We start from the raw sequence: 22,772 nt of genomic DNA on the forward strand, positions 1-22,772 counted from the left end.
ATCCTCTTCTTTACTCTTGATGCTCTGGAAATTTTGGTCCATCTTGTCTTAATTCTTGCTTGATTCGTGAAATCTTTAAAATCCACGCAAGTAGAAGCCTCGTGAAACCTGCAAACGTAATTAAAAACGTTAATAACTACTGTGGAATAAAATAATCAATAAATACGAAGGAAGCAATAGAGCTAGTAAGATGCGGTCTCTCTCCTTACGAAATACTTTGTAAAATTTAATTATCCAATATACGCACTGGCATTTTTTCACTTGATTAGTATCGATGATTAAGTTTAAGATCATTTCTAAACCCTCTGCTCTGACGTACGAAGAGCAGAAGAAAATCTGTGGTTTCTTTGGACGATCAATAATTTCGAACATGGGACGCAATCCCATAAGATGGATGGTCCTATCTCGTCGGTGATGTCACCGCCTATGTTACCGATTCAGCAGATAATAAAATATGAGCATAACCTCGGTCGTGATCTGCATTTTGTAGTGTATTATAAATTTGTTGCCACGCATTATCACTGTACGACCATGTCTTCTCTTATTATTCGTCGTAAGTAATTAATCGCGAACCAAAATTCAGTAAAACATACTTGGTTTCTCCTCGAACAGAATTCAAATCGAAATCTCTGTGTTCCCGCGTTAAAGGAAGCTGTTGTTGGTCCCGTTCGATCCTCCCCTTGGAGCGTATGTATTCATTAATATATTTTAGCATTTTACTAAACGGAAGTGTGAATGAAATGTATAAGTATTGCATTAATTATTATATATACGTATATTTAGTTATTTGTTATTTATGAGGGTTATTTGATTCACTTCAAATAATGATGATATATCAATGTTTTATAGCGCAGATCGTACGGCGTTGAAATTTGGCTGCTGCTCTTAAATGGAAGAGAGATTCGATTGATTGATATCATAGGACAATGATTATTAAACTTGAGAGAGTGATAAGCTGCTCCTCTGAACATCAGTCGTATCCAGCCTCTAATCTTTTGCAACGTCGTTCGAATACCTCATGGAGAGTTGCCAAGCCTGGAGAAATGCTGGCCAATGTCATTTTCCAATTGACAGAGCCATCCTGCATCACAGCTTTGGACATTGGCAATTATCGTAGCTGCGTGGTCATCGTTACTGCCTCCACTTCCTCTGAGCCGGACAAATGGATTCCAATTATAAACCATCAATTTCTAACGCACGACGAAGCAGCCAACGGGAAGTTTAAGGACCAAGTGCAAATATTCACGAAAAAGGAATTGAACCCTGAGACACTGAAGATAAAATTTGATCGCGTGAAAGTCACTTGCATGCAGTCGGCAAATTTGAAAGAATTATTCGGTCTGTCGTTTATTGTATTAAAAACAGAGGTAGTTGTTGATTTAGGATTAGATGTTTTCGGAAGATTCAAGTTGAAGCAGCAAGAAGAGGATAACAACAAATCACCCTTGGCTAACTTTAAAGAGAAGTATCTAAAACTGACTGAAAACAAGAAAGCGGATTACAAGAATGAACTACTTTCGAAAATTAAAGACTCTGGTATGAACAATTTTATTAAACGGCAAGGGGAGGACAAGGAACCGATGAAGAGGCCGTTGTTGGAAAAATTGGAAGCTGGAAAAACGGAAGAAGTGTTTGGAAATCAAAGTAAAGGCTCTGAAAGTAATTCAAACTTGTCATTAAATAGTTCTAAGCAAAAAAATGAGAGAGTTGCAGACGAGAAGCCGGTAACGAGAACTCCGTTCGGTGATATTGTGCCTTCGCCGTCGGTTAAGACGAACAAAAAGAACGCAGAGAAGAATGAAAGCAAAGCGGATGGCACAAATTCGAGGAAACGTACTTTAAGTCCTGAAAACAATCCGACGAAAGCAAACGTGCACAAGAGGAAGCAGGACTGCCCTGAATGTGAAAACGAATCGGAATACAGAACATGCAAAAATTGCGGTAAATTGCCAGAGCCTAAAACGATAACTAAACCAGAGAGAGCTGCTAAGAAGCAAGCTGTTGAACGACAAAAACCGAGAAAGCCGTTTACTAAGCTTTTAGAGGACGTTTCGTTCTCACTCAGCGGATACGTTAATCCGCAAAGAGACGAACTTAGAAGGAAAGCTCTTAAAATGGGGGCGAGATACATTGCTGACCCGAATACAACTAACAAGAAGTGTACCCATTTAATCTGTGCCTTTAAAAATACACCAAAGTATCAACAGCTAAAAGGACACTCCAAAATAGTTACGCATAGTTTCATCGATGATTGTTATGACGAAAAGACAAGGTAAAACTGTACTAGTTTGAAATAAACAGTACTTTACTATGATGAATTACAATTTTACTTTTCTTGCAGGTTTCCCTGGAGGCGTTACGCTTTAGATAATAACGAAAAAACTAAGCCTGAGAGCGAAGATGAGATAGCGGCCAGTTCCTCTCCGCCTAGAAAACCCAATGTATTCACAGAGGATACCGACTCAGATTCGAATTATTAAGACAGACAGAATTATTAAGACCAATAAGTGCTGGCACAGAGATCCATATGTACAGACATAACAAATAAGAACCTTTAATACGTTATTATATTGACAAGAACTTAATTACTGCGTAATTTGTATGTAATAAATATTTTTTTTAAATAATCTCTCCACACAGTGTTATTTCATATTAAACAGTGTGAAACAATCACCACTTTGGCCAACCATCACAGTGTTTTCCACAAACAGTTTGTAAATCTTAATTTCAGCATAGAATAGAAAATATCGTCTTCAATGCGATATATTATTTTCAACTAATTCCATATTGCCTTGCGCAGTAAATATTGTTAAAATAAATGTTAAAATTATTCTATAAAATTCAATTTTACTGACCGTGGCGCCATCTCTGTGAAAAGTGCTCAAACTGGTCGCACAGCGTTATCGACAGTGAAGTGAACTACTGAAAGACTGGTGGCGCCATCTCTGTGAAAAGTGCTCAAACTGGTCGCACACAATTATCGACAGCGAAGTGAACTACTCAAGAACTACTAGCGCCATCTCTGTAAAAAGTACTGAAACTAATGCCCGACTAGTTTCAGCGCTTCTCCAAGAGATGGCGCCACGAGTTCGAAATAGAGGTTTGCAAAACAATGCAACATTTAATTGAACAATACGACTTAAAATATAAATTAACAGGAATAGAGAATTGTTAACGATACCATCTAAAAGTCAGAAATGAAACGGAACTGCTGCTATTTGAAAAAATGAACGGCACCTAATTTAAATGACTTGAGCGGAGCATCCGGTTCCAGTAGTCGAGCCGTCAGTTCGATGCAAACATTAATGGCGTGAACTTGAAAAACGCATCTGTCATCCGGCATCAAAATGGGCGACGAGGATAATCTGTTTGCATTTGAAATATTGCAAGAATTATATCAAAACCAGATCGTGAAGAAGGAGGACGTTATAATACTGTTTGTTCATTGGTATCTAATAAAGCACGGGTTTAGGTGTATTGGGCTCGGTGATTCTGTAAGTTATTGGAAAGTAATATATTTACGAAATGTTACGCAATGTTAACTCTCTCTGCACCAGTTTTTTTACGTTATTTTTTAGTAGACAATTAAGAACAAACGTGAACAAATTGTTATTCAAATTGTACGACACATAACCTGTAAAAATTGTTTTTCTATTTGCGTGCGTCGCTCGCACCAACGCGATCTAATAATAGAATTTAAATGTACTTGCGTATGTAATGTCGCGATGTAACTTTTTCGAAAGGTTGCAGTAAACCTTCAACGATAACTCCTTTAAACGATAATCCTCTGCTCTTGTTTTAGAAAGTGTTCGAACCGACAGATAAGAAGTCACAATTACTACCGGAGGGATGGAACACGCGTCCAAACTACGCGTGGCGTTATGTAAACGATAACAAGTTATTTCTGTTCCACGGGATCAAATCTGACGAAGATTTACTTATAAACTTATTGGTAATTTATTGGTATACATGTTTCCTTTCCGTGCCTTTTATGCGGACAGATTATAGCTAGCTTTCTATTGCTATTCCGTATCCTAGGGGATTACGAGGATCGACAAACTACAAACACTTTATTTTACAGAACGTCAACGATCAGAATCATCCGGTGGTGTCCAGTGCCCAGTTTCCAATTAATCAGACTGTAAATAATCTCAGTGGACAATTAGAGTCTGTAATACCCACGTATCAAGATGTTATGAACGTGATTCAAACGGATCTTATAGATCCATTGCTGCCCGGTAGTACCACAGAAAATTCTACTCAAACAGCATTAACGAATTTCAACGATTTCATTCGACGATACGTACCACCGTCGTTTACACCGCGTCGATGGTATGTAACGTTCATATCGATCAATACAAGAACAAATTTTAAATTTCTCATCCTCTCCTAAGTAACCTAAGGTACCACGGACAATTGCATGGTTTTTAGTGTTACACAATTACTTAAATACTTAACGTGTCTGAGAAACATTACAGTAAAATGTACGTTTGAAATTCTAAAGGGATCCAGAAGCAGCAGATCCTTCGAACATAGGAGCAGCAGATTTAGATCCGCTCGCACGCGGTGGTGGAGGAATGATTTTCAATCCGTTCGCACCGTCACGACATCCTGTCGATCTTACCAGGCCTGGTTTAGGGGTGCCTGGAAGATTACCGCCGTAAGTGGTTCACAAAGTAGTTAGAATTTTTTTTAATCGCACGATTGGACATTAATTACCTTGTTACAGTGGAGCGGTACCGCCGTTTGCTAGATACGATCCGTTCGGGCCACCAGACATCAATCAGCCAAGACCTCGTCGTGATCCGGATAACGATCATCTGCCTCCACCAGGGTACGACGATATGTTCATGTAAAATGAAAGATTAATTGTAACAAACAGAAGAATATATCGATCTAAGGCGTAGTTTTCGTATGTATCCATTATATTTACTGATCTCTATAATTTTGTAAAAAAGAAACAAAAATGAAAAATAAGAGAAGGCTATTTTAAATAAACATTATTCTATTTGTTTTGCAAGAATAAGATCGCACAGATACTTTGTCTTGTAAATGCGCAATGCGTACGACAAGTGTTTCTTCACAAAACGACTTCCATTCTTTTTTTATTTCATTACTGATGTTTTACAATATAACAAAATTCTTCGTTTAATTTAATCAATGTCATTAATACAGCAGTAGGTAGGAAATTACATTAACAAATTAAATATATAATAATAGTAATTCTCGTTTAAATTGCGCTAACTCGTTAAATTTATATTTCTTTTTCTTTTTGCATAATCGATTTGAAAGGAGTGACTGTTCTTACTTCATTACGTCGGTTCAAAATAGAGGATTTCTTTGCTACCTAAGTTGTTCCTGTTCTCAGTATTTTATACGAACTGAAACATATTTCTTATTTCTTTTAACGTAAAGTGTTACACAATTATCGTACAGACGATTTTTCCGTAATCGCCATTTTTAAAAAGAACTTGTATATCGCACTTTTATGGGTCATTTTCTTTTTCTATGTAATAAAACGAAATCTGACACAGCGTTTCGATTCAATTCTTCTCAAGAATAAACATTTTTTTAATTCAATTCCTCTTAATATTCTCTGAAGACGCGAATTATTAAATATCAGATCGAAATACGTTCACGAATGCCCATTAAGTAATTCGTTATCAGAATTTGAGCTACGATCGTCAACCTCGAAAAGATCTCTGGACATCATTTTCATAGGTAGCACGCTTTCGATAAGCCCAAAATCGTTAATTTCTCCTAATTTTCGACTTTCTTTCATCGCAAAAAATATCCGTTTACATACACATAATTACTTCCGATCAGTGAAGTATAATATCGCTCGAAGAAGTGAATCGATGTGCAAATTAAATTTTACATGACAAAAGTTCGTTGGTAACTTTTTTTTTTAATGAATTGTTAGGTATACTCAATTCGAATATTTATATCTTACTTTAAAAAGAATCGTATCAAGGGGCGAAAAGAATATTTCATCGATCGTGATAGTTGTTAAAAATAATCTAAAAAATAAGGGGGAAGAAAATTGAACAATTAGAAAATTATTCAATTACGGATCTAAGGCTCGATAAATTTTCTTCTTTTTTTTACGAATGTCCCTCGTCCCATCCTCTGGTAAAAAATATTGCAGTTTTTTTAACATTACAAAAAAGGAGCTGTACCAGGTTCAAATTTCATTTCGCGTCTGCGATTACGGTGAATGTACAAACAGTTATACACGATACTTAAAGAATTATGCACGTAAAGGACGAATAATTTATATGTATATATTATCAGCGTGTCATGGAATTAAAATTCATCGTTTAGTCAAGTCTAATTTCATAGAAAAATCGTCATTTCAAATCTCCTTGCACGCTAGTCGTTAAAAAAAGGAACAGAAAATATAAGTATCGACTATGTAATATTCTGCATCGTTCTCTATACGCGATCTTTGCCGCAAAGCGTGAAAAACGATTAGATAAACATAATTCGCGTATCGTAAATATGCACGGGGGAATGTACATTCACGTTAAATCGGCAGACAAATGAAATCACTCTAAGTATTACGTTCATTAGTTTAGGAGCGAATTTTTTCTTCTTCTATCTTTTGAACACAGTTTAGTGTGGCGTACAGCATCACCGACAATTTTACCAAAATCGCGTGTTTACGATTACAATATATGCTTCACACAAAACGCGTATGCAGCCTTTTAAAATTTATCGAATAAAACTGGATGTTTCCTTTAAAAAATTTTGGTGAAATTGCCGTTAAAGCTACGATAAAAGTGATATATAACTCTGGAGTGATTTTTTTTCTTTTTCTTCTTCACTTTGTTTCGCAATATTTCGTTATTTCAAGTTAACGCAGATTCCAAGTCCAGTAAGAGTTAAGAACACTCATCGATTCGGCATGCCACTGGAAATGCAACGTTCCTTTCGTTTTCAGTTACAGTCGTTCGAAAATTAATATTCAATGACCTTAGGTACTTGTAAGTCCTTATTATAGTTCGTTTTACTTTATAAAAGTTACATTTTACAAGTGTTGGTAAGTACAGGCAACCCACGTACAACGCAGCTTTTCTAAAACACGATTAGAGAATTGCAAAAAGCCAGTGATTGGGTACTTTTTAAGTGCAGTGCTGTCATTAGATAAAAATCTACTCGTACGTAAAATGAACCGTAAAAAATATTCTTCCCTCTGTCATTGTGTTAACTTCAGCATTAACGTTCATGCTAATGTATAACGCGATTGGCCAATCTATCATTGATATTGAAATTAATGCGGTTTCATACGAGGATTACCTGTATACGAAAATATATGTTTTAAGTTCAACGTTGATTGCTACTAATGCGTATCAAATTTAATTAGAACTTACATTTAACGGTAGAAAATAGAAAGTAGTGCTTTAATAATGTTTGCAATATAACGTGTACACTGATTTAATGACTATTGATTATGGCAGACAACCTACGATCCACGAATTCAAGTACATTAAATTATTATCGTACAAATGCTACCTTTGTTTTTCTTTTAAATCAAAGACAACATGTTACACAAACCACACTTTGTTGAAGATCCATATGGTTTTAATATATTATTGCAAAAAAAGAAAAAAGAAATCACGTACAGATCTTGACTTTCGTTTCCTTTCATCTATATTATACGCAAAACATCTACGAAAAAAAATATATATATATATATTTGATCACAATCCGAAAGTAAATATGTTAAATTATTTAAAAATTGTAGTTGATGAAACATTTATTCATTTTCTGCATTCAAACATTCTGGAAAACGTAAGTTTTTTTTTCTCTTTTTATTGCACTAATTTTCTAAACAGCTAAGTTTGATGACGGCTGGGGTACAATTCTAGTACCAAAGGAACCATAGTTTTTTTTTTTTATTATAAATCATGCTAATTCAAAAGTGCTCGCTTTAACCATCCTTAAAATATCTCGCATAAATAACGTATCAACTAATGTTCACAAATTAATTAGTAACATATTGCATGTTTTATTTTTATTGGATCAAGTAAATGTAGCCTTTAAAAATACTTGTACGCGATAATCTTAAATGAAGCACCAAGTATTGTTCCGGAAACGCATAAATTGATCCAATTTTTTTCCTTTTTTTTTTAAATTTATTATTTAACGATCAGATCCATTCAAATTTTATTTACTATTCGTATCACGCTCAGAAGGCTTTTTCTGTTCTACAGCATTTAACATTAATTTAGTATCAAAAATAAATACAAAAATTTGATAAAATAAGACGTGCAAATAATCCATAAAGCAATTTATCATTCATCTCTAAAATTGCTTCATTTTATGCTGGAGAATCAGACAGTGCAAAATATATATCATTAGAATTTGTTTTCATAAGTGGGTTTCGGTTGCATTTCCATTGATAGGCCTTTCAGAACAGAGTCGATACAGTATGTCTCTTGTTACCAGGCGCGAAAACCTATACACTTAGGTATACCAATCAGTATGAATTAGTAACTTTTTTTCAAAGAAATCGTTTGATCTATTGGACGCAACAGGAGTTCTTTTGTCCATTTTTGAGCTTTAACCGAGACTTGGGACGATACTTTTCAAGATAGGCCAGCTGCTTCGAATTGATGGCGCCTCGTCTTTTGCTAGAAAAGAAAACACCATTTTTATATATGCTCATATAGATGTTAAGGTTTAACAAACTCTGACTTTTTGTACAGTTGAAAGAAAGTCTTGAAATCCTGTGGTGACACGTATACAGGACACCTTCAGTACTTACTCCCTGATTAACGCGACTGCATCCTCGTATTTTAGCCCAAGCTCGATAAGAGCAAGTGCAACCAAAACTGGTGCTCTACCAAGTCCTGCGACGCAATGTACTGCCACGCATGCATCAGGGGACTCACGGAATCGATTTTTCAGCAGTTCGAACCATTCATCAATGACCTGAAAAGATCGATTACATCGTTAGAATCAACATTTTTAGTAATAACTTTTATTACAATCATTAAATTATTATTATTAAAATATTATAAATATTCACTTCGTTTGGTGGAAATGTGCCATCATCGAACACCAAGTCTATGACATTGATCCCTTCTGCTTTAAGTTCCTCAACTTTGTACGTTGGTTCACAGACCCTCACTACTTCTTTGACGTTGTGCTTTTTCAGTTCCTATTAGATTAAGAATGTTTATTAGTTCCGTGGTATATGCATCATTTAATATTTGAAGGGCTTAGGCAGGATAAAGTTACTATGTAACACGTTTTATTTTACGACTAGGTTCAACTGAAATTAATCTGAGGTACGAACTCTTCATCCCCTATGCCCTTCATTTATTAGCAGGAAAAAAACACAAGCAGCATACTTGAATAAAAGTATGAATAGTCTGATCATTGGGCCGATCAGTAATGAGGAACTTCATGTTTTTATATTCGATCTCGGCGGGTTCGGGTCTGATATCCTTCACCCTCATGTTGCTCATTTCCTTTTGGACAACAAGTGGTATAAACTCCTACTATTTCTTTTATCGTTTCTAACTTTTACGGTTTCAATGATTTTGTACGACACTGTTTTTCTTCTTTACTCTCTGCGAATGTGCCACACTATTACAAAGCAACAAAGGCTGATTTTGACAACTTAGCCCATAGATGTCAGTCTTATAAAGTTGTTTTTCATTTAACTAATTGAATACTTTGTTATTTTTTTACAGAGGACAGAACAATGGGTTCACATGTAGACCTCGAGAGGGGTTGGTTAAGGTGCAAATTTCTCTGAAGGGGTGAGGGCTACGTTACATTAGGCGTTGTTGATATGCGATCGATTCCCACTTGGGATCCTTGACTATGATTCGGAAGATTATCTGTAAAAACATCTCAGTGATACTTGTGGAGAACTCTTAATAGGTGTGTAACACCAGTATTATTAATACAATGAATCCTTACCTATTTGGCACTGGGTGCGCCTGGATCAGGTGCGCTCAGTAACTACGATGCTTGCATTTAATATTGTAAATTAACAATTGATTCTAATTAATTGTTCTATGTTTCGCGCGATGACTAGCTAATGATTTTCTGACTTTGAGGAAATGATCCCAAAACTATTGAATTTTTCCTTGCCCGATTAAGATGTTCTTCTTGATGCCTTCTTTAATAGTACCTAGCAAGTTCTAGGATATTTGGGCGTGTCTCTCTATTTGTGTTGAGCCTGGCAGTATTCTGCACTATCCAGCTGAAACTCCATGTATGTGAGGATGCACTCACCAGGAAACTGTAACACAAATATAGACATAACTCTAGTTAATAATTATATCAACATTTATAAATACAATTAAACTTGTCTCGAAAGGAACATAAATTTTATATGGTGCGAAGAATGATTGATATCTTTAATGCGCAAAGACAAATTGTAATATTAACCAGAAATAAAAATTTTAAATAACAATTCGAAACATTGGCATTTATTTTACAACCACAAATATATTTTTTGTAACGCATTGATATTTCTTTTTCGGTATGCGAAGGGCAAAGATTAGGTTCAGCAAGAGTACAGGTTAGGTCCGCGACACGAAACGTTTCCCTTGAATTTCTTTAAATATACGAATGTAAAATGGTAAAATTTACGAGCGTAACATCGTCTCTATTTCGGGACATTGGAAGGCATTTCCGTTTTATTCACAACAGACGAGCGATTGCAAGCTGTTGTGAATGTTTGACACGTGCCAAATCTTGCGCCGATTTTCGTGAATAGGGGCCCGTGCACGTGATGAATATCTGACATATTTCTCACCTGGGATATCTCGAACAATTCTGATGGCTCTTTATCGGGAAAATTCATTACGGATGCACGACGCACGAAATTTGTATCAGCGAGGGAAGGGCTCGTTTGACCACGCGAATTCCGGGACACATGCGTGTCGCAATGACATCAATCGAGATTTCAAACCTCGAATAGAATTGATTACTGGCTAAGCTTGCAGATATAGAAAATCAGGGTGTACAACTTGCACGATGCATTACGTTTGCGATTAACGCTGGAAAATTCTAGCGATCTACTCTTTAATCGCGCATCAATTTACTGCATAAAAATTGTTACAGAATATCAAATACTTCTGTACAGCTCGAATGTGTTTTACCATTTCATTTCTACACGATCATCGAATGCGCGACTTAAAATTCAAATGGTAAACTAAACGGAGTAAAAAAAGATGAACGTGGAAGTTATCGTTAAATGTAACTGTATGCGTTACGATTAGAGTGTGTTTTTAACGCGTTAACGAATGATAAAAATAAGAGAGTTCAGAGGAGAGAAAAGAACGAGCAAGTCGAACGCCACGCTAGGGGGTATATCTTTTAAATTTATCGGTGGCGCTAGCCCCGCGTGATCTCGTCGACCGATACTTAAACCATTTTAACTAGCGCCGAGAGCGAGGAGAAATTTCCTCTTTATCTTTGGCACGAACGTTTCATTCCGATGCCAATCGAGGCAGACAGTGCAGATTCGAAGAAGTGCCTCCGTCACTTTATGCATCCGATTCTAGGGACCCGTGTTGATCGTAAATAGAAATGTCTAGGTCAACATTCCGCGAACGAAATATGTATTACACCTACTCGTACACAGTTTTAAACACGAAATGTAATTCAACCCTCTCGGATTAAAGTCACGCTATCCAACTAAATTCGAAGTATCCTATACCGTTCCTGGCGACTTTTAATAGAAATTTATCTCGCCAGATTCGCTGCAAGCAAGACGTGCTGGAACTGAGATAACACAAATTATATCTCAATTACTTTCCACGGTTTTCATTTTAAGCGTTCAGACACACGCAAAGAAAAACGCAATCGTCGAAACTTATGGGATCTGTGCTCGAAATTCATCGACCGCGACCACTCTTTCGACGAAGAGTGCGAGTGCAGCAGAGAATACGTACAAAGTGAGACGAGTGAATAGGGAAATCTTGATCCAGCCGGTGCTCTTTTCGCCGCATGAACGTTACGGATCGACGAATCCACGCACTTGTTTCCGGTTTAGCGCGGCAATTCGAGTTCTCGATGGTATCGTGACAGACAGGTCACGTCGCGATCGCGCAAACGAGTGTGTAAGTCCGACTGACAGTCGTCTTTACGTGCACGTTTGTGTTTGTGAATTTGAGACGCACATCGAATAAATATAGGCGCCGATACATCGGGGGACAGCGATTTACGAAATCCCTTTTTACGTAACGGAAGCTCCCGCGGCAAGAAGACACCGGCAACGTCTCGAACCTGCGATGACGGACAGGAAAAAGTGAGAGCGCTCCGATCGACGTACCGGAATAACCAGAATAATTGGCAGCCGGCGTGCGGACAGCCACCAACGGCTCTGTGCGTTTTACAAACGGGCTCTTTCAAGGTCGTATCCATTTTGCCAATCCCGCGCGTCCATCATCCAATTCCACCGCGGCCCTTTCGACTTTCTCGATTGACAACGAACAGGAAGCGATCTCTGCGCTCGCAGTTTTCAGCGCTCGAGCGGGGCAAACGAACCGGCTAGCAGAGAGAAGGAAAGAACATGCCACGATTACACGCCACTGGCAAACTGCTAGTTTAATTGCCCAATATTAACTTCTTCTCAGCGTAACACAGTTTGCGGCGGATTTTTGTCTCTACTTTTTGTTATCCCGTTTCCACTCGCTCGTTCAAATTTGCCCAACCTTTTGTCCACACGGATAATAAATGAAGCGAGAGAATTCACGGTACCGTAATGAATAGCATTAAGCACTGCCACGTGGCAGAATTTTTTAAATATCCGCGAGATTCCGTAGAGGAACGATGAAGTTGTTCGAAGCTTTATCGACGTTATTAAAAAATTTGAAATATATTTTTCGCGTGTTTCTTTTTCCAGATATATATGAACAGATGTATAAAAAGGAAGCAGGAATTTTTAACGCGTTATTTGCTACGTTATTCCTGTAAAAAGCGTGGCGTGAAACGTTGTAAGAACGGACGAATAAACATAGCTGAAAATCCGAGGCGTAAAATCGAAAAAATTGAACTGCATCGATGAATGGGGAACGTATAGAGGTCGCCACACATACGCCACTTTACCGTTAACATCTTTCGATGGAGCGTTGGTGAAAAAAAGATTCACTGAAATCAACCTAGAAACCTACTTCACCGCGGGACACGTTAGCCCCAGTGAAAACGAGTACGAACATGCCGTTCATTTTTTCACACTCGTGTATCGTTATTCAAGACCAGTGAAACTCAAGTTCACCATGCATTTTCTTCTTTCTCTTTTTAGCGGCTGCATTACAGATTAAATCCCGGAACTGAATTCACGTTCACGCAGAGGGATCGCGAATATTTCCCTGGCGTTTCTAATGGCAACCTTTCACCTACGCTTACACAAAATACAGATTCTAATTATTGGCACGATCGTTTGCATTACTATCGTGAAATTGGCTACATTTTTCGCGCTCGTTACGTCACGTCGATTATCCCTCGCTATAATGTCTGAAACGGTTCTTACTTTCTAATCCAGTCTAAGGATAATCAGGTGCTGTCCTATTCTGCCGATAGAAGCACAGTTTTTCGAACGATCAACCTGTTGACGGGTTCAACAAAACTCTGAATAACTTCTGATTGCACGTGTAATGATTTAGTGTGGGAAGTGATGTTAAAATAACGTTGTTTATGTTGTTAAGTACTTATGCGCGTCTGAATGCGTGTCTCGCACATGGTATATTTTAAGTCGCACATATATCGAACAGATAAACAAGAGTAAGACGGCAGTTTTATACACCGCGTTGTGACAACATGCATTGGTTTGCGGTCGAATGCCTGCAGCAGCCATATTTTTACGAGCGCACGTTTACGACTGTGTACGGGACAAATGGAAACATGCCATTATAAGCGCGATCTCGAAGACGCATTTGGTCTAACAGAGGCCGCAATCCAAATACAAATTAAAATCCTACGACGTATATATTTCTTAAGCGTCCAAGGGGCCTCCTGCGTTGGGTCTTCGAACGTACATGGTTAGTTAACATAGCAAGGTTTTCTTGGAAACAATTTTTTCGTACGCACAATTCCATTGCAGGGGACTATGCACAGCGTTTTTAAACGCGCGTTTGCATAATTCTTCCCAGGAACCATGTCAAGCATACTTTTTCATTACCATATCTCGTCGTATTCCGAGAATTTTGGAAAGAAGGTTAAAAAAATAAGGAATACACGGTGCAAGCAAAATTGAATTAGTCCTTCAAACAGTGCAGAGTAGAGAGGAGGGAAAAAAAAGAGCGTTCCTACATTCCCAAATATTTAAACGTTTAATGAACGCTGAATTACACCCGCGAGGTTATTAAATACACGCGTTTGGTGTTCCACGTGCAACGATGTATCGAATCTCCAAATATCGTTGCCCTAGAAAATCAGATAAAAATCGCTTGATCCTCTTTCCCCCGTGTGCATCCGGATAATCTGTTTCCCAGTAAACCAGTTCCCATTTTAGAAGGCTGTACAGTGGATAACGTCTATTGCAAAAAGTAATCCGGCGCCCTTCCATTTCTCGTGCGCTTCTCCACCAACTGTGGACGCGATTTTAAAGGCGACTGAACGTACAGAAAAAACAAGGTGGGACGCGCGTTAACGCGGGGAAAGCATAACGTGTAGTAAATTCAATGAGGCGTGCGAGGTGGATACAGGTGTGTTCGCCAGCTAAGAAAGATAAATCGCGCATCGTCCAATTATTATGCACGCGTGTGCCCTCGAGCTCGTAAATTAAGCTCCCGTGGAAATCCTGCGATCCACGCGTTCGTCTTTCCCGCCTCTATTCTCGCGGACGGTTAGAATAATCCTGTCGGCTATAAATAGCCGATTTTGCGATTACGAGGAAATACACCCTTCGTGGAAGCGGGGAATTTTTTTTTACGCTTATCAACTTGGTCGTGCCACGATAGACATCGATCGCCGATAAGAACTTCCGTTTTGGCGCGGAATCGAGAGCAAAACGGACTTCGTTTCGGTACGCGAAGTTAAGGTTGCGATCGTGGAAAATCTATTTCCCAACGAGTTTCTTGCGAACGTGTTCACATCGTGCTTAAGAATTTTTTCTACAAATTGCACCGTAATTTTATAGTGTCTCATTGTCTCTGCAAGATAGCAGAGTATAGTCAGCAGACCCTCCATCGATTGCACCCTTTTACGGGAATCCTTAGCGAATGGCGTAAGAACGGCGACCTTCGATAACTAAACTCTCGAACGAGACTATATATCGTAACTGGTATCGTTCGTTCGACACATTGACGTAGGGAATGACGCAAAACAAGGAGATTGTAAAGCGCTTAAACGCGTCCGGTGGTCGTCAAAGCGTTGTTAAAAGTGCCGTGACAACAGTTAGATAGAATGGAAACCGATCGGTCGATCGTTCACGATAGAGGCGAGACGGGAAATAAAAATCTGATTACGAGTCAACAGGTTGATAAGACCTGCGGATGCAATTAACGTGAATTTGCGTGGACTGTCGTCCCCTCAAAGAGTACCGCGGTATGACTAACGCGACGATAGGGAGTGCAATTTAAAAATTCAAGTACAGAAGAACGTCATAGATACATTTTTTGTCAAACAGAATGAACAAAACTAACGAAATACGATATTAAAATAGATATCTAGTTCACGATGGATGACAACTGGTGTATGGGAAAGAGAGAGAGATGAAATGTTACACGTGACGCGCGGTGGTTTAAACGAAAAATCGATATTGCAAAATGAAAACTATTACAGGGCTGCTCGTTTGTGAGCGTATATCGTGCTGGTATCTGTTGCCGGTAGTGAGTTATGTGTCAAGCACAAATAAGTTTGCATTGTTCGGCGGCAGTATTCTCTGGATAAACAATTACCAGCGTTGCATCAAGATTCTATTGGCACAGGAGTGGTAACCGCGCGAAACGAACGCATTTCGAATCCTGTTATTGGGTAATTCGATCATTCGATCGTAATTGGTTTATTTTTTCCGCGAATGTTTCGCTAGTAATTGTGTAAATGGTTAATACGATTTTCGAACGGGAGCATTGTTTATTCGCGCATCTCGCGTGCAAGCTTCCCACAGCCATTTGTACCATGTAATTTTAAATAATCACGCGTATATTTAGCGCACTCTGTTCCCACGTGTTTGTTATTAAACCGAAAGTATTTTCAAATTCGATCGCCTGAAAGACAAAGATTTATGCAGATATTTATTTGAGAAAATCTGCCAATACACATTTTAGAGTTACTCTCTCCAGGAAATTGTTAATACCAATGGCAGAAAAAAAAATAAAGAAAGAATTTAACTGCTCTGCAATCATATGATCAATGTTTCCATATTAATTGTCTAAACGTATCGTACAATTTTGACGAACAACCATTATCTACTTTTCAGCGGAAATGAAACGCAGGTTACACACGCTCCACGCTATAATTAAACAAAATTTCTCCTCAGACAATATCAGGCTGTTTCAATAACAGTTTCGTTAACGCAATTAGCACGGCAGTCATTTGTCAGGCCCTCCCGAGTCTGAAATGAGAAATTTATTCTTAGCCTTCGCGCCTCCGCGTCAAAAGATCGCGATCTGCGTGAAATAGGTCGAACGTCGTTACCTCGTCTACGAGGAGAATTTGACCCCAGTAACGAAGCGAAGTCCACCACCTACGGGCCATAAAATTGGCGTTACACGTTGCAGTAAACTCGATGCAAAACCAAGGAGGAAGCAAAGAGAGAAAGAGAGACAGGGTTCTCGTAAAAAAGCTCTTTAACTCGCGTCAGCGAGGTAAGCCAGTGTATAGTTCAACGAAATCTTATTAACCTTTTGCACTCGCGTATAGAGTGTGCAAAAATTTGTCGAATGGTTTCTTTCAACATTTTATTATGCGGAACGATTCGAGAAATGTTTCTTTAGTGCGATTGCAAGGGAATATGTAACGCAATTAACGCTATGTACTTAAGGGTTGAACGTTGCTGCAGACATTCACGTTGTGACTACAATAATTTACATTTACCTTAATTTATCAGAAGCAATTAAAAAATAAAATATTATCTGTCTATTCGAGTAACATTTTCCTTGTATAGCTGTTCTACGAACTTCCCTGGCAATCTTCTACAACTTCTCAACCAACTTCGTACTTGCTCGAGTCATGTATCTATGTAGTATATAAACTGATTAAGCTAAATGCAAGGCAAACGCGTGAACTCGATAATCAGTCCATTATCTCAGTTAAAAAACCATACGATTCAACTTCGTTTTCCTTGTGCAAACTTTTTCGCAGCGATTTTCCTCGTACGCTTAGGAAGCGAGCCGCTTCACGCTCGCTTCGGCCATATTTGATCACTGATTAGGCTTAAGCTCGAGGCGAAGTTAGTTAGTTTGATAATCGCGACGATTATGAACGTGAAATAAATAATTGCATATGATTCAACGATTTCCTGGTGGAGCATCTCCAGGCTGATTTTCCTCTCTGGACTTAAGTAACGAGCTGGTGCGACGAAAAAGCGAGAGTACCTCATCTGGGGCTAAACGCGAGACCAGAGCGCGTGAATCCGTGCCGAATTCAATGATGGGTCGGCAAACAGAATTTTATTTACCGTTCTCGTGCTTAAGCTGTCAGTACGAGACGCACTTTATCTCCCTGTCGGTGTTTTCTCTCGTCTTGGGATATTTTAAGCTCAACTAGCGAACTTTAAATATAGAACGTACTCGGACCCGCTGTTTACCATTTAAGTTTCGCTTAACCGTTCACTTTTCCTTCGTTTTCGTCCCGTCGCGGAATTCGCGTCTCCCGCGAACCACGACGACCCTCTTCGAGCTGCGAGCAATGAAAATCGTGCGAATCTGGTGCCTTATGGGGGTGTCGTTATGGTCAATTCTCGAGGAAATCGTTCTATCTTCGATTTCATGGAACAATTTCACTCATCTTTAAATTAATCCTTTGCTACAGCATTTTTAGAGATGCATTATCATCCACGAATTACTTTCCTCTTCAAGATTTATTATATTATTTGGTTATTCTTACACTCTACTCTCTTTCTCCCTCTGCACCACCTCGGGTTATTCTTATCTTCTGACTTCAGCATTTGTAGATATTTCATCAGCTATCAGTATACCGCTATGTTCTTGTATCGTTATTATTATTATTCTACTGTGTCTATATGCATTCACTTTTTCATCCTCGGAACTTATACAATGAATACAAAAACGTCCTCTCGATTTAGGAGTGTAATCTTTCTTTACACGTTCCGTCGACTATTGACGAAATTTAGCAAGCTTCCCTCGAAACTTATCCCTCGGAGGAATGTTAAACAGCCAAAGTATATAGCATCGAGACTTTTTAAGGTTTCGAATCAACTCGAACGTTAAGCTCACGCGTCCTCGCGTTTCCGTTCCAACTTAGGGCGCCTCTCGAACGGCAACCTTTTCGACAGCAACGAAAAGAGGGAGGTCACGTCGCCCCTGAACCCCAAATTGGTAATGGAGCGATTTGGCGCGCGCGACGATAGAAAGAAAAATATCTCCGTTGGTTATGTCACGAGATAATTTGTAGGCGACGATGTCAGTCGCGTGGATCGCGCGTCGCCGCTGAATGACAAGGACGCCGTCCGCGTGATACTCTCGCGATAATCGAGAAAAAGAACGAGAGAATTTATTGCGATCGAGTCTGCGCCGTGCTCAGAGGTATCAGCTGACGATTCTGTCCGAGGTCCTCGAAGGGAGAGAGTGATTTGCACTTTAAAAATACACTCTCGAGCACGACGCACCTTGCTGAGACGGAATTCGTGGCTGCTTTGTTGTACGTACGTTCAGAACTGTTTCTTAACGTTTAGCAATCTCGATCGACACGTGCCACCGCCGTGTATAGAACAGGACGCGATTAGGACCGCCATTATGGTACTTATATAGGCCATGCAACTTCGATTGCTGTTTCTTCGCTTCCGTTACTCGAATTTCCGGTTGCCACACGCGAAGCAGGAAAATCGGGACTACTTTCCAGGGAAAGTTACCAGAATGTATCGACGACGGCGTTAAACAAGGAGAATCATTGTTAATCGTCGCGATGCTCGAACGCGAGAGTGTTGTACGCGGGGGGTGTGCAACAATATATGGCAGACAAGAGAAATCGCGGGTCAAGAGTCGTTCCACGTATCATCTGTCGACGGGGAGTTTATCAGGCGACGAGACAGAAAACAGCAACACCTATCGTGGAAAGGAAATTTTCTATCAGCTCGAGACGGGAACACCAGCTACATTAATGCACGAGTTTTGCTACGCAAACTGATTTTTCTATTAGCGATAGAACTGAAGAAGGAAAGGGACGTCGAACTGTACAGCAATTGCACTAGAGGAACTAATGCTAAGAAATGCCATGTCGTACTACTCGAAACGGATTACAAACGAGAAAATAAAAAATGGACAATTTTCAAGAGACTTGCTCATTTTTTAAACCGTTTTATACAAAGATTGCCCTTCGTATTATACTTTGTAATTTGTACTCGAACCTGCAAAAAAACTTCAGGAAGGTAGTTAGTTCCAGTTCCTCGCAGGGTTGTGAAATGTAAATGCTGTGCCTCGGTGAGTCATTTGCTCCGCTTTTATTGCCTTTTGTAATCCGTGATGAGTACATCTTCAAGAACGAGAGAGTGATAAGTGGACTTGAATTTGAGCAGGCTGTAAGGAATTCTCTGGTACACAATAATAATCATAAGGAAAAACGAGGCTTTGGACGAAGCTGCGCAGCTTTGCTTTCCGCTGGATTATTGTAAATGACTGTCGCAGATACTTTCAAATGTGGAGAGTGTCTTAGGATTTAAGTTATCGACGTGCAGACAGGAAAGTCATTCGACCAGGAAATGTTAACTTTAATTCGAAACTATGTATGGACGGAGATTCACTTAGAGGGGGTGAAATCAACCCTTCCCTCAACAATTCCGCGTTCTATTCTCCAATCTAGAATGTAAGTCTGTAATGGCACGAGGTAGCGAGTAATCGCATAAGGGATAAAGGACTTTCTCATTAAACCGAGTCGCTTGTTAGCTTTCTATTGCAGTTGCGCGAGAACTTTAAATTCAGTTTCTGAGAAGCCATGCATACTGATTCAACATTCTTTATCGGTACACCGAACAGACTCGATCTCGCGAGCAAAATTTCCAAGGAAAATCCGCATTACATTTGCGGACTCTCATTTCCGGAAATTAGGGAACATAGAATCCCAGAATTTACGTACACTTCAGTCGATAAGTAATTTATGTACCTCGAGGTCTTGTTAACGCAAACGTGCAATGCAACACGAGCTTGAATAAATTCAGTTCTTAACGCGAGACGCATGGTTACGTAAAGCTATTTTTCAGAATCGATTCTCTTTTACATAGACGAGCGTAAAAACTGGTTTAATAAGAATTCTTCCTCTTGTCGAACGAGATGAATATAGAATAACCGCGTATCTTATAAAATTGCGATGAACATTTATTTAAATTTGAAGACAAATTAATGTTCTCGCTACTTTTTAATAACCTGCTCGAAATAATTCACCCTGCACGCGTATTTCTGCCCAGCATCGTACAATTTCCTAATACCTCGACGTACGATAAATTTTTCCCCTAATTAGCATCGGACGTCGACATGTTCGCGGAGATGGAAAATCGCGTGTCAGCTGGAAATTAATACGAATGCATCGAATCACGTGGCGCGACCTTGTTTCCTTATTTGTCGCTTCTTCTCGATGCGTGAATGAAGGATGGATCTGCCCTCTCAACCCTTTAACCCCAAGCGAGAATTCTGAAGCAGAACTATTCGCCACACGTGGTATATGGTATTCGTATGGCGCCTAATTTGAGATTAACCAACTTTTATATACGTAAAAAAATGTTAAAATTAAATATCGTTTGAGAATTAAGAAAAGGGTGAAGAATTCCATGTTTGTCAGTCGAATTTCCTTTTCTCTGTAATAAACAAGAGAAAAGGGAATGCTGAAGGTTGAATCGATGCTGGTAGCGACCGTGAAAAAGCAGCTGGCGTTTAGGCAAACCCATTTTTACCCGCGATCCTTGGACGAGAATCGTAAATCGTCGCGATGGTGGCGAAATATTGGCTCGCATGTTCGGTACTTCGTTCTCGCGCAGCCATAGATAAGCTTGGTAAAACAGATAGAATCGTAAAAAAATTTGCTAGATACAGCTGTGTATGTGGTGACGTCAGAGTGGGATTAGTTTCGAGGGTCGACAACTATCTCGCGCCTTTCTCAATTTTTTTACAATTTCTTTTTATTCTAAATATAGAAATGCCTGAATTCGTTTCGTCCCCTGGTTGCATAGCAATTAAAAATGCTCGTGTTTCTTTCGAAACCTGAACTTCTTAAGCGATCGTCGGGAGCTCGTCGAAGAGTTCTAGCAAGCTCGATTAAATCTATCAAGAGTGACTCACAGCCCGATAAAAGTACGTAACCTTTATTCCAGAAACACTGTTTAAACGTTAAGCATAATTCTATCAATCAAGGAAGTTGATTCATTTAAATAAATGCAATGATTTGATGTCTGTGCTATTAATAGAATTAATTCAGAATAATCAAGACCAATCGAACGGGGCAACCAGTAAGTGTGAGAAAAGAAATATCGCGTAAACCAGACGACGTTGCAGAGGATCAACGCAAGTTCTCGATGCACTCTTATTAACCATGTGCAACGCATCATACGATTTGGATTTTATCATAAAATAATTATTTAATTCCCTTATTTATCGCTGTATCGTTGCGCGACACTAATCGAGCTATTTATACACAAGCAATCGTCAATTCCTAGACTTCGAATCGAAGCAAAAACTTGTACAATCAGTTGTGTAAGAATTTTTCAGCGATAGATAAAATTTCGATTAAAACCAGCGCAGAGTTAAGTTTGTTTTACAAGACGAATGATAAATTCGTACCATGAAGGAGGCTACAGACTTACGTACATACGGATCAATCAATTTGATTAAGTTTTCTGGGAATTCGCAATTCGATGGAAGACCGATCGATCGGTTGTTCTAGTAAAATCTCAGAAAGCACGAGAACACATTGTTGCCTTCCGGGAAAGCGCATTTAAAACGATGCACGTGATCCTGACATTTGGAACACGATAGAGTGCTATATTTATTCGAGGGGCAACTGTCCACCAATCTTTCCGCCTTCGCCCTACAATAGCTATAAATATATAAGGTGACTGCACGGTTGTTTCGCGCCAAACTTGCGATCGCAAACGTTTTTACACGAAATGCATGGAAAACGTAATGGAACGACTTATCGTTTCTTCAGAGCAAAAAGCGAAGCCACGAAAAGAGCGACGCGTTTTTCGTACGCGTTTAAAATTTTGATTCGTTGCAGTCTTTACTAATTATCTGGACAATCAGCGTGGCCGTACGGTTAACCTCCATTTACTTGCGCTATTCAATCACGATGATATTCGGTTACGTAACGCGTTCAGGGCAACATTCAGAAGGCCAAAGCGACGATTGCACTCGCGAGACGCAAAAAAATAATAATAACGGGCAAGGTGTCCGATGTGTGTTGTTTAAGTGGAAATTCTAATCGTTACACGATTTCGCGCGAGTAATTAGTAGTAATTGATGGTTAATTTCGAACGAAACGATATCGAGGAACTCCCGCAGGTTGAAATTCGTTTCAAGTCCTCCTGCGATTATCTGGTTTTGGGATCGACTCTTCCTGGCGTTCACAATGGGTAGAAAAATATAATTGGTCGATGAATGCCGATCTTATCCGAGGGAGAAGAATTAATTCTCGTA

General features: G+C 39.1%; 4 protein-coding genes across 10 annotated transcripts in view; 3 read left to right on the plus strand and 1 right to left on the minus strand.

The window, feature by feature from the left end:
• The window catches only part of Mrpl41 (mitochondrial ribosomal protein L41), a 186,772-nt gene that overhangs the window by 42,399 nt on the left and 121,601 nt on the right, over positions 1-22,772 (plus strand). The window contains exon 1 of one of the 3 annotated variants that reach the window (XM_076896808.1): positions 5,017-5,028. The exons of 1 other annotated variant lie outside the window; for it this stretch is intronic. The gene's annotated coding sequence lies outside the window, so the exon portion shown is untranslated. Of the gene's footprint in view, positions 1-5,016; positions 5,029-20,385; positions 20,396-22,772 lie in introns of those variants that run through there. One more of the 3 variants, XM_076896807.1, reaches the window with a different exon arrangement.
• Positions 860-2,501, plus strand: Xrcc1 (DNA repair protein XRCC1). The gene is made up of 2 exons (XM_076896790.1): positions 860-2,272; positions 2,342-2,501. Exons 1-2 carry the CDS (start codon positions 927-929, stop codon positions 2,478-2,480), a joined length of 1,485 nt encoding a protein of 494 aa, XP_076752905.1. The 5' UTR covers positions 860-926; the 3' UTR covers positions 2,481-2,501.
• On the plus strand, positions 3,265-4,906 carry Pi31 (Proteasome inhibitor 31 kDa). Its single transcript, XM_076896799.1, has 5 exons — positions 3,265-3,494; positions 3,803-3,952; positions 4,082-4,332; positions 4,505-4,660; positions 4,730-4,906. Exons 1-5 carry the CDS (start codon positions 3,348-3,350, stop codon positions 4,854-4,856), a joined length of 831 nt encoding a protein of 276 aa, XP_076752914.1. The 5' UTR covers positions 3,265-3,347; the 3' UTR covers positions 4,857-4,906.
• Positions 6,058-22,772, minus strand: part of LOC143424630 (PRL-1 phosphatase) — a 44,040-nt gene continuing 27,325 nt past the window's right edge. For 4 of the 5 annotated variants that reach the window (XM_076896810.1, XM_076896813.1, XM_076896814.1 and 1 more), the window contains exons 2-6: positions 9,937-10,261; positions 9,360-9,854; positions 9,035-9,166; positions 8,771-8,937; positions 6,058-8,636 (exon numbers count right to left, since the gene is read on the minus strand). In XM_076896810.1, coding sequence (XP_076752925.1) covers positions 8,525-8,636; positions 8,771-8,937; positions 9,035-9,166; positions 9,360-9,476 — 528 coding nt within the window. In that variant the 5' untranslated portion in view covers positions 9,477-9,854; positions 9,937-10,261 and the 3' untranslated portion in view covers positions 6,058-8,524. Of the gene's footprint in view, positions 8,637-8,770; positions 8,938-9,034; positions 9,167-9,359; positions 9,855-9,936; positions 10,262-10,780; positions 10,936-22,772 lie in introns of those variants that run through there. The other variant, XM_076896812.1, reaches the window with a different exon arrangement.

This window comes from Xylocopa sonorina, chromosome 6 (genome assembly GCF_050948175.1).
Source record: "Xylocopa sonorina isolate GNS202 chromosome 6, iyXylSono1_principal, whole genome shotgun sequence".
NCBI classification, from domain to species: Eukaryota; Metazoa; Arthropoda; class Insecta; order Hymenoptera; family Apidae; genus Xylocopa; species Xylocopa sonorina.